Source organism: Botryllus schlosseri, chromosome 3 (genome assembly GCF_051294905.1).
Source record: "Botryllus schlosseri isolate E-star chromosome 3, Bs_hap1, whole genome shotgun sequence".
NCBI classification, from domain to species: Eukaryota; Metazoa; Chordata; class Ascidiacea; order Stolidobranchia; family Styelidae; genus Botryllus; species Botryllus schlosseri.
In genome coordinates, this window is record NC_137238.1 from 31412540 (window position 1) to 31424249 (window position 11710).

Below are 11710 nucleotides of genomic sequence, written 5' to 3' on the forward strand. Positions count from 1 at the left end.
AGATAAACCTTTATGTAGAGGTACAGTTTTGCTTTCACATTATCAGGTGGTTGACCAGAAAAAGGTCAACTTTCCTTCTCAGCTCCCGAAATAGTCGCCAGACCGTTACTTTGGTGCTGATTTACTGTTATCTTAGTCGAATTTGCCCTACATTTACCAAAAATTCTCAAAAATGAGGACAAAATCTCAAAAAGGAGGCTACTTCTTAAAATTGTTAGATTATCTACTAAAAGAATTTAAATTTGGCTCAATTCCAACCAGTAGAAAGCAATGCTAAGAGAAAATATTTTGGATTAATTACAAATAGAGACTTTCGAATTTTACCGGCTACCTCATGATATTGTTAGTGAATCATAGCAAATTTGGCTCAATTCCAACCAGAAGAAGCGAAGTTATTAGAGTGGAATATTTTGGATATGAAAATATAGTCGACTTACTACTAGTATGTAATCATTGATTCTACTTGTTATGTTCTTGATCTTGTTTGAACAATAACTCAATACGACGAGGTTGCAATAAGAAATCAGTATATTAACAGCAGAATAACTTTACGGCAGCGACACGATCCAGAGTGCAGTTAAATGAAAGACCACGAGAGAACAGAACACAGGGTATAAATATAAAGCACGACACACGAGGAAATAATGATTGGAGGTCATAACTAATCCTAGACAAATAAGAGACAAACGACACCAACGTAAAATGCACGAACATAACAGTCCTCCCCTGTAAGTTAGGAGTACAAGGTAATTTACGTTGGCCGATAGAAATCAGTTTGGGTCCTAATTCTAAGCGGATAACGTCTGCCCGACGTTCGAGCAGGACTAGCTGCAGGGCGTTGTTCCCTATTCCTGACCAATGGTTGCTCAGCTTGGGACTGTTGAGGCTGAGCAACTTCCTGTGTGGCTGTATCATGACCAGTGGAAATCAAGCGTGGTTGGAGTTGGTTTTTGTGCCTCCTCCAATACCCATGATCTGTTTTTATGATGTACACAACACGCCCCAGTATTTCCGTCACCACGCCAGCAACCCACTTCGGTCCGCTTCGGTAACTGCGAGCGTAAACCGAGGAACCAATCTCAAAATGAGTGACTGATTGTCTAGGCGTGACGGGTTTCGATTTGTCGAAGGGCGAGCACAAACTTAACAAATTGCGCGGCTGCCGACCATGTAAAATCTCGGCAGGCGTTTTCCAGTCTATGCCCGGGTGCGGTGCACATCGGTACGTAGCGAGAAGTGTTTGGAGCGCGAAGTTGAGATCTTTTCCCCCGTCGCAATTTTTTATCAATCCAGCTTTTAGAGTCTGGACGAAACGCTCCGCTTCCCCGTTCGAGGCAGGGTGAAAAGACGGTGATACGATATGGCTGATTGCCAAATTAGAACAAAACGTATCGAATTCATTCGATGTGAATTGCGGCCCGCCATCCGTGACAATGGTGAAGTCGCGATTTCGGACTTCAAGAGCCATAAACATCACGGTTCAATAAACCTTGTATGACCTTTGTGACGTAACTGTTATATAGTTCACTGTCGTTCAGTTTCGCCCTCGTTGCCTGCTTTGTATCAGATGCTAATATTTCGACTATCAATCTTATTCAATCGTATTTATATCGCAATTTTTATAGATCCTAAAATAATTATTATGAATAGTCTGATTCGAAATTTGTAACTGTCCTCAAGGAAACACCGTCAAGTAAGTATATATTGATTTATCCGGTACTAAACAATTTGTGTTAATTCGCTGTGTATTAATGCTTTCAGAAAACCGTTTTTCGTCTGTATAAAATAAAATCTAACGAAGCAGGCAGAAACGCGTCATCTTGGGGTGTTGGATAGGACAGTTATATATCCATTGTGTATACGTGGAAGATTCCACCCCTCTTTCGCGGTTACATAAAGTTTTTTGACGAATCCATTCAACAAGTGCACCAATCAACAAAGAAAACTCAACTGTCATTGTCATGGATTTCAACAACCAAACCAAAGATCCTGATCTGGATGTGACGCCGAGATGCGAAGAAGACAACAAAGTCACCAAAACAAAAGACAAACCAAAGTCTTCAAGGTCTCATGGTGCCAGATCAAAATCATCAGTTCAAACGAGATCCATGTCAAAGGCTTTAGAGCACAAATACTTGAAAGCGAAAAGTTCAAGCAAATCAAGTTCAAGTCATCGGTCATCAACAGGTACCGGTACTTCTACATCAAGTCATTCAACTAAATCTCGCTATAGTGGAATGAATGTTGAAAATGTCGTAAATTATCACCGGAAACTGCAAGAAATAAGCTCTGCACGAGCAAAACAGGATATTGAAGATATTCAGGCTTCATTGAACACTGAAATACAATCAATTCAAAATCAAACTGCTTTGGCCCGAGCCAATCTACAAGAACAAAAAAAGAAGTTAGCAGAAGATCTACGAAAGAAACTAGACGAAGAAAAGAGGAAGTTGGAGGAAGAACAGAGGAAGTTGGAGGAAGAGCAGAGGAAGTTGGAGGAAGAAAAACAAGAACTACAAAGACGGCAAAATCAACAATGTGAAATGATTAAACAGAGGATGCAGCAAAACGCTGACGAAACAGCTCGCCGTGTAAGACGAGAACATTTGCAAAATACATGTGAACTAGAACTAGAACTCACTAGACGGGGTGTATCAACGCAAAGTTCACCTCAACTGACAGCGGCAGAACTGCAGCCATCTGAAAACAGGAGCCTGGCTCCTCAAGGAAGCAATGTTCCGGAACAGCAACTACAACTAGCCAGTGCAACTATTCAACCTACGAACAATGTAATAACTTCAATTGCTGAAGCGTCTGCAAGTGTTGCTCCAAATGTAACTCCACCGATATCTTCGAATACATCATACGCAGGTGTGGCTATTCCTTTTAATATCATGTCTCACAGTTCTCGCCAAATGTGTAATGCTATGAATGAGAATGTTTGTGTGCGTGAAAGATCTAACAGTAATTATGTGACTGCTCGTTTGAACGCATGCATTGCACCCAAAAATCAAAAGCCTGTAATTGATGCCAAAAATAGTCGCCTTATTGTAGCACCTCCCATGATTGATACACGAATAACTCCTAATTTGCCTAGTTCCTTTGCATCTGGTAGCGTACAACCCTTTGTGCCAGCTTATTCAAATCAGGCAGCAACAGCAGGCTGCGCAGTTCAAACAGCTGCAAACTCTGATCTCAATGTAAAGCCTAACCAACCGACAAGCTTGATTCAATGTGAGAATCCGTATGTCATTCACCAGGTTAAATCCAGTGATCAAATTGTTCCATTAAAGTTGGAACCAAAATGTTTTAGTGGCGACCCAATTGAATTTGATACATTCAAGGAAATGATAAATGCTACTTTGAATCGTCAACCATGGTCGCAAAAGCAGAAGTTGATGCATCTTTTGCAATATACCCGTGGTATTGCCAATACTTTTGTTAAAGCTTGTGAGGATATGGAAAACTGCTTTGATGAAGCTCTTGCAGTATTGAGAGACAATTTTGGTCAACCGTTCCAAATAAGTGACTGCTACATAAACACTGTTATAAATGGCTCGAAACTCGTAGAAGGTGACAACGATTCTCTCCTCTTATTTCATGCATCGTTAACCGCCTGCACAAATTAGTTAACCAAATTTGGAAGAATTTGTGATGTTTCACGCTCCATGGTTGAACAAATTGCCGAGAGACTTCCCCCTTCTTGGCAGCCTGGTTGGAGAACCTTAGTGGCGGAGGTCACTTTTGACCTGAAAACCGAACTGACTGTTGAACATGTCAATGACTATGTTCGCCAGAAAATTAGAGAAATCACTAGTAAATATACCAACCCTAATCATGAAATATCCAAGAAGCAAGTTACGGGTGTATTCAAAGCTGGCAAGCCAAAGGCATCATTCAGCACACAAGTTGTGACTCCAACATTGGAACTTTGCTTCATGTGCAACGAAAAGCATTTCTTGAATCAATGTACCCAGTTCCGCAAAATGCAGTATCCTGATCGCATTGAATTCGTCAAAACCAAAGGGCTCTGCTTCAAGTGTCTAAAGTCGGGACACTTCGGAAAAGCATGCAAACGCATTCAAGCTTGTATAAGGCCTGGTTGCAAAGGCAATCATACAACACTTCTTCACCCACCTGAAGAAAAGATAAAAGAGGTTACTAACAAAACCTTGGATTCAGCAAATGAACAAATTGAAGGCCAAGGCAAAATTTCTGATTCAAAAGAAGCTACATCTTTCTTCAGTGCTTCCTGCGATGATAATGAATATGATGATGATGAATGTGTGACTTTGAATGTAGTTTTGGCAAGACTACGGATCGTTGGCACTGACGAGTACATCGCCACTTTGGCATTAATTGATAATGCGAGCAATTGTTCATTCATATCTGAAGAACTCGTGAAACTACTCGGTCTCGCTGGGCCCGAGCGAAACGTAACTTTCCAAACAATCGAACCATCTAAAAATACCAAGCGGTCAACCATTGTTCGTGGTTTAGAGATTTCTGATTACGAGGGATCAGAATACGTACCTCTGAAGTCACTGATATCTACAGAGAAAATCGCTCTAGACAACGACCTGCGGCCAACACAAAGTGATGTACATCAATTTCAACAATTTGAAGACATTCCAATCCCAGATCTTTCTGGAGACATCGGTCTGCTGATTGGTAAAAACAACCCCAAAATTCATAAGCCTCTGGAAACTATATATGGACCTGAGGATTACTTCGCAGTGAAAAGTGCCATCGGATGGACGTTTACATGCCCAAAACAATCCGAACCTTTCAAACCTCACTCCTATTTCATTCAAACCAATCCAAACCCTTTGTGCAGGATGTGTCATGATGATGTCAATTCCATAGCAAATGACAAAACTGAACTCTCTGTAAATGATAAACTATTTATGGAAAAGGTGTCATCGACAATCCTACTTGACTCGAACGGGCACTACCAAATGGAATTACCATTGAAACATTCGGATTTAACACTGCCCGACAACAAACATCAAGCAAAACAAAGAATCAATTATCTGCAGAAAAGATTCCAAAAGGATCCAAATTTCTTCGATGAATACAAAGTTTTCATGTCTGACATGATCACAAATGGATATGCCGAGAAGGTTCACAATGATGGGCCAGTTGGTAAAACCTGGTACCTGAGCCATCACGGTGTGTATCACCCTGAAAAGAAGACTATCCGCGTTGTTTTCGATGCATCTGCGAAATTCAATAACCTGGCGTTGAACGACCTTCTGTTACAGGGGCCAGACCTAACAAACAACCTTGTTGGTGTTTTATCGCGCTTTCGCAGAAATGAAGTTGCGATCCAAGGTGACATTCGATCAATGTTTCACCAGGTTAAGGTTGATGAGTCTGATAGAGACCTGTTACGCTTCCTGTGGTGGAAGGATAATGACCCAAACCAACAACTTGAAACGTACCGCATGACTGTGTTTTTATTTGGGACTGTGAGCAGCCCTAGCTGTGCCAACTTTGCTCTACGAACTGTCGCTGAAGACAACAAAAATGCCTATGACATTGATGTCATAAATGCGGTTCAAAAGAACTTCTACGTTGATGATTTTCTTGATTCCTGTGAGGATACTCCTGCTGCAATTCGTCGTGTTGAAGATGTCAGCTCTCTGCTAAGCAAAGGTGGATTTGAACTGACAAAATGGGCAAGCAATTGCAGAGAAGTACTGGCAGCAATACCGGAATCAAACAGAGCCAAAAACCTGAAAAATATTGACTTGTTAACTGATGAGCTACCGATGGAGAAGACATTGGGGCTTGCGTGGAATATAGAAGATGATTCGTGGTGCTTCCGCGTCAAAGAAAAACACAAACCTTGTACCAGAAGGGGAATTTGAGTATCGTGAACTCATTTTTTGATCCGCTGGGAATGGCGCAAACTATAGTGCAACCAATGAAGGTATTGATGCAGCACTTATGCAAAAATAACTACAATTGGGATGACCCGTTACCTGAAGAAGCCAGAAAGATTTGGTGCGACTGGTTATCTCAATTACAGATGCTTGCAAACTTTACGATTCCAAGATGTTTCAAACCGTCAAAGTTTGGACAGGTGACAAGAATCGAACTTCACCACTTCTCAGATGCCTCTGAGTTGTGCTATGGTGCAGTATCTTATCTGAGATATCTGAATGATGCAGGTGAGATTCACTGTTCTTTTGTTTGTGGAAAAACAAGACTCGCCCCCATCAAAGGTTCTACCATTCCGAGAATGGAGTTGTGCGCTGCAACAATATCTGCCAGTAATAACAAATTTCTGCTAAAAGAGCTGGACCTGCCTATTGACGATTCATACTTCTGGACTGACAGCACAACTGTTTTGCGATATCTCACAAACAAAGACAAAGCTTTCAAAACCTTTGCAAACAGAATCAATATGATCAAAGAGTCTTCAGAATTATCGGACTGGAGATATGTACCTTCAAAACAAAACCCTGCTGATATTGCTTCTCGGGGCCAGACTGTTTCTGAATTCTTGACTTGCGACATGTGGAAATTCGGTCCAGAATTCTTGTGGAAAGATTCTTCGGAGTGGCCTCAACAACCAACATTTCTAGAGGAGTTGTCTTGTGATGACCCAGAAATCAAAAAGCCAAACAAATTGTGTTTTCTTACAATTACCACTCCAAATTCTGTTCTTGATGAACTCATCTCCAAGATCTCAAGCTGGACTCGACTGAAAAGGGTGCTGGCATGGGTCTTGCGCTTCAAAAATAATCTTCTTGCCAAAGCGAGAAACAAACAACCAAATGCGAAGCTGACAAACAAGGCATTGACTTTAACCGAAGTTAAAGCTGCTGAAGAAATGCTTATACGTCATGAGCAAACAAAGCACTTCTCTGAAGAAATAGAAAGATTGAAGACTGATGAACAAATCAAAAGATCCAGCCCGATCTACAAATTGCTACCATTTCTGGATAATGGGACCCTCCGGGTTGGAGGCAGAAATCAAAATGCTCCTATTGGTTACGACTCAAAACATCCGATAATCATCCCAAAAAAGAGTCCAATTGCAGAATTGGTCATTCGAGATGCTCATGTTTCATGTGGCCACAGTGGCCGGGAATATGTTATTGCCCAAGTCAGAGAAAGATTTTGGATTGTCACAATCAATTCCAAAGTACGATCCGTTCTGAAAAATTGTGTCTCATGTAGGAAACGTCAACGAAAACCAGAATCTCAACAAATGTCTGATCTACCATCTGATAGATTAACTCCGAATGATCCGCCGTTCCACGCAGTTGCGGTTGACTGTTTTGGTCCGTTTTTGGTAAAGCGTGGTAGATCTGAATTGAAACGATATGGCGTTTTGTTCACTTGCCTAACCACTCGCGCTGTCCATATTGAAATTGCAAATAGTTTGGACACTGATTCTTTCATTATGGCACTGCGTCGCTGTATTGCACGCCGTGGACAAATCAGTTTGATACGGTCAGATAATGGCAGCAACTTCACATCTGGTGAGAAAGAGTTGAGGCAAAACATTTTAACTTGGAATCAAACAAAAATACAAGAGTTTTTGGTGCAAAAACAAATAACTTGGTTATTTCAGACCCCTTGTGCATCCAATCATGGTGGTGTATTTGAAAGACAAATTCGAACAGTGCGAAAGATTTTGGGTGCTCTGTTTGATGAACAAATGTTGTCTGATGAATCTCTATTAACATTGATGTGTGAATGTGAATCAATTATGAATAATCGCCCCATTTCAACTGTGTCTAGTGATCCACATGATTTGACCCCAATAACCCCTAACAGTCTATTGTTGTTGAAAGATAAACCCATGCTACCACCTGGTGTGTTCAATGTCAAAGATGTTTACTCTCGAAAAAGATGGAGACAAGTCCAGTACTTGGCTGATCTTTTTTGGACAAGGTGGAAGAAACAATACCTTCCACTACTTCAGATTCGTCAAAAATGGAATGAAAAGAAAAGAAATATCACTGTAGGTGATGTTGTGCTTGTGTTGGACCAAAACCTACCTCGTAACATGTGGTTGCTAGGTCGTGTGATTGAGACCCTACCTGACAAGTCTGGGTTGGTGAGAAGCGCGAGAGTGTTTACCAAAACGAATATTTTGAAACGACCCATAAACAAATTGGTGCTTCTCTGTGAAGCTCGTGACTGTTGAGAGCTGAAACTTGTTACAGTTTTTTGAGTATTGTAACCTTTCGTTTCTTTGTGTTCTCATTGTGAAGTTGCAGTTGTGTAAAAATTGCCAAACTTGCATAAATTCAAATTTTCAATTTTTAAAGGGCCAGGATGAAGTCGCGATTTCGGACTTCAAGAGCCATAAACATCACGGTTCAATAAACCTTGTATGACCTTTGTGACGTAACTGTTATATAGTTCACTGTCGTTCAGTTTCGCCCTCGTTGCCTGCTTTGTATCAGATGCTAATATTTCGACTATCAATCTTATTCAATCGTATTTATATCGCAATTTTTATAGATCCTAAAATAATTATTATGAATAGTCTGATTCGAAATTTGTAACTGTCCTCAAGGAAACACCGTCAAGTAAGTATATATTGATTTATCCGGTACTAAACAATTTGTGTTAATTCGCTGTGTATTAATGCTTTCAGAAAACCGTTTTTCGTCTGTATAAAATAAAATCTAACGAAGCAGGCAGAAACGCGTCATCTTGGGGTGTTGGATAGGACAGTTATATATCCATTGTGTATACGTGGAAGATTCCACCCCTCTTTCGCGGTTACAAATGGTTATGGGCAAGCCTTCGATAGAGAAGACTTCCCTCAAAGCGTTGACAACACACAAGGTTGTGGTAGATCCGACATTCATTACTTTAACGAAAGGATATTTCGAATGCGCATCGACGATGACAAGAAACATTTTATTGTTCATTGGACCTGCGAAATCCAAGTGAATTCGTTCAAAGCTTTCAGAAGTTTTGGGCCATTCGCGATACTGACGATCAGGCGCTTTCATGACCTTACGGCAAGCGTCGCAACTCTTGACGAGATTTTCAATGTCGCGATTAATGGAAGGCCATGCGATGTAACGTCGAGCCATCTGCTTCATTTTCGCGATACCCCATTGTCCTTCGTGCAACAATGATAAGACTCGCGAGCGAAGTGACTGCGGAATTACTATGCGCTGAAAACCATCAATATTGAGCATGACTATGTCTTCGTGCAGAGAAAGCGAATGTTTGCGAGTCGAAAACCAAGAAAAATCATCAATGTGCATCTTTGGATTCCAATTGCCATGACTGACAGATAATTTTACTAGCTTCATGGTTTTGTCCTTCAGCGTCGCGTCGCGAATTTCATTGCGAGTTAACGGTAAGCCATCGAATGCCATATTAATAGCGTGAACGACCTCCGCGTTTTCACGAATTTCCAGTTCGTCAAACTCAGGGTCTGGACCCTTTGGTAGGCGAGATAAACCGTCGGCGTTTCCGTGCTGATTAGTCGGTTTATAGCGAATATCGTATTGGTAAGCCATGAGCGTTAGTGCCTATCGCTGTAAGCGTTGCGCTGTAATCACGGGAATTTTCTTGTCCGGCGAGAAAATAGCTAAAAGCGGTTTGTGGTCCGTCACGAGCGTAAATTTTCTACCATACAAGAATTGACGAAATTTAGTGACTCCGTAAATGATTGACAGAGCTTCCTTCTCGATTTGAGAGTAGGATTTTTGCGAATCTGAAAGTGTTTTCGATGCGTGCGCGATTGGTCTCTCTTCGCCATTGTGCTCGATTGAGAGGACAGCGCCGATTCCGAATTGAGAAGCATCAGTTGACAAAATGAGCTGCTTGTTTACATCATAATGAGCCAACTGCGTGGCGTCGATTACGTCGTTTTTGAGAATGCGAAAAGCTGCGTCACAGTCCGCATTCCAAATGAATTTCGCCTCTTTTTGAAGAAGACGGTACAAGGCAGCGGCTTTATTCGTGAAATTAGGAATAAACGCGCGATAATAATTGACTTCGCCCAGGAATGCCTGTAGCTGGCGCACATCCTGAGGTTTAGGCAACTGTTTGATTGCTTCAACGGATTTGTGAGACGGGCGTTTGCCGTCCTTGTCCATTATATGACCAAGGTACTCGATACTACTTTTGAAAAATTCACATTTAGCGAAGTTGACGGTGAAACCGTATTCGGTGAGGCGCTCAAAGAGTAGCGATAAGTTGCGAAAATGATCGCGTTCATCAATGCCAGTAACGATTATGTCATCGATAAAACTAGCAACACCGGGTAAGCCGGCGATCATGGCATCAATACAGCGCTGAAAACTTGCGGGACTAGATGCGACTCCGAAACACATGCGTCGATAACGGAATAGGCCGAATTGTGTGTTGATGACACACAAATTCTTCGCATCATCATCTATCTAATTCTAGCTGAAAATAAGCATCGGCAAGATCGATTTTCGTGAAAATACAACCACCCTGTAACTTGTGAAGAATTTCATCCAAGGAGGGCAGGGGATGTTGATCTATCTGAATTTGTTGATTCAATGCTTTGAAGTCACCACAAATGCGTACTGATCCATTTAATTTAGTGACGGCAACAATTGGTGCTGCCCAATCACTGTAATTGATTGGTTCGAGGATACCTTGATTGACTAATCTATCCAATTCGGTTTGAACAGCGATTTGCCTAGCGAAAGGCAAAGGACGTGGCTTGTTAAATACGGGCTTGGCATTAGGTTTCAAGTGAATTGTCACCTTCGTCTTGGTGCATCGTCCTAATACATTAGAGAAAACGGAGGGAAATTTGGACTGAAAAGATACCAATTTGTCGTTCGAATCACAAATGTCAATAGTATTACATGATTGCGATTTGACCATCTGCGAGGAAATTGCATCCAAAGCAGACGTTCCCTTAGCGGTCATGGAGAAAGCATCGCTCCAATCGAGACCAAAAATGTTTTGCCCACGGTGTTCGTCGAGAACTACCAATTTTAAGCCAACTCGAACTTCAGAACCCACCTGCACGGTTACAGTGCAAATACCTTTCACTTTCAGTGGCTTGTCGCCATACGCTACGAAAGAGCAATGGTATGCTGAGAGTTTCGGAGAGCCTAAAGTTTTGTACCCAGTCAATCCCACCATGGCGGAGGGTGCACCAGTGTCCCACTGTGTCGGCAACGGAATGCCGTTGATGCTGGAGTTGATCCAGAGCTGGTTTCCTACGCGTCGATATAGTTGATCGATGTCGAAGGAGAGGAGCGGCACTGAGCAGAAATTGACGGATGTGACCTGTTGCGTGATACTTGGTTTGGTAGACATGCAAACAGGTATGATATGACCTTTACGACCACATTTCTGACATACTGAATGTCGATATTTACAGTCTTTTCTCTGGTGATCGATGTAACAGCGGCTGCAGGATTTCAGTCTTTCCGGGAAGTTGCCTTGGTTGGATTTGGAAGGTTTTTTCCCCTTTTGATAACTTCCCGTCATCTTGTTGACGATAGAAGTGTCTTTACTGCTTCTCTCGCCCTGGATAACCCTATCGGTTTCCAGCGTTCTCACGTGGGTTGCGGCTACTTTGAGAACGTCGTCAAGGGATGGATTGGTTTGTGTTAGACAATCCCGTCTCACATCCGCGTGCGGCGTTTCTTTAATGATGAGATCGCGCATTAGCTCATCAACGTAGCTCTGATCACAGCCATCTCTTGAGCATATGAAGTTGCAATCTTTGGTG

At 41.8% G+C, this 11710-nt stretch overlaps 4 protein-coding genes across 4 annotated transcripts in view; all 4 read left to right on the forward strand.

The window, feature by feature from the left end:
• The window catches only part of LOC145435012 (uncharacterized), a 544696-nt gene that overhangs the window by 263467 nt on the left and 269519 nt on the right, over nucleotides 1-11710 (forward strand). The gene's annotated exons all lie outside the window — the stretch shown is intronic.
• On the forward strand, nucleotides 1444-3635 carry LOC145436368 (uncharacterized). Its single transcript, XM_080313716.1, has one exon. The coding sequence runs from the start codon at nucleotides 1962-1964 to the stop codon at nucleotides 3627-3629; it is 1668 nt and encodes a 555-aa protein (XP_080169842.1). The 5' UTR covers nucleotides 1444-1961; the 3' UTR covers nucleotides 3630-3635.
• LOC145436548 (uncharacterized) lies at nucleotides 3669-5873 on the forward strand. Its single transcript, XM_080313910.1, has one exon. The coding sequence runs from the start codon at nucleotides 3669-3671 to the stop codon at nucleotides 5871-5873; it is 2205 nt and encodes a 734-aa protein (XP_080170036.1).
• On the forward strand, nucleotides 5906-7250 carry LOC145436549 (uncharacterized). The gene is made up of 2 exons (XM_080313911.1): nucleotides 5906-7001; nucleotides 7192-7250. Exons 1-2 carry the CDS (start codon nucleotides 5906-5908, stop codon nucleotides 7248-7250), a joined length of 1155 nt encoding a protein of 384 aa, XP_080170037.1.

Excerpts from the sequence above, each read along its gene's own strand:
- LOC145436549 (XM_080313911.1), top strand. The coding sequence starts at position 5,906 with ATGGCGCAAACTATAGTGCAACCAATGAAGGTATTGATGCAGCACTTA. Across the intron at positions 7,002-7,191 it reads AAATCAAAATGCTCCTATTG|GAAACGTCAACGAAAACCAG; the intron begins GTTACGACTCAA and ends TGTCTCATGTAG.
- LOC145436368 (XM_080313716.1), top strand. The coding sequence starts at position 1,962 with ATGGATTTCAACAACCAAACCAAAGATCCTGATCTGGATGTGACGCCG.
- LOC145436548 (XM_080313910.1), top strand. The coding sequence starts at position 3,669 with ATGGTTGAACAAATTGCCGAGAGACTTCCCCCTTCTTGGCAGCCTGGT.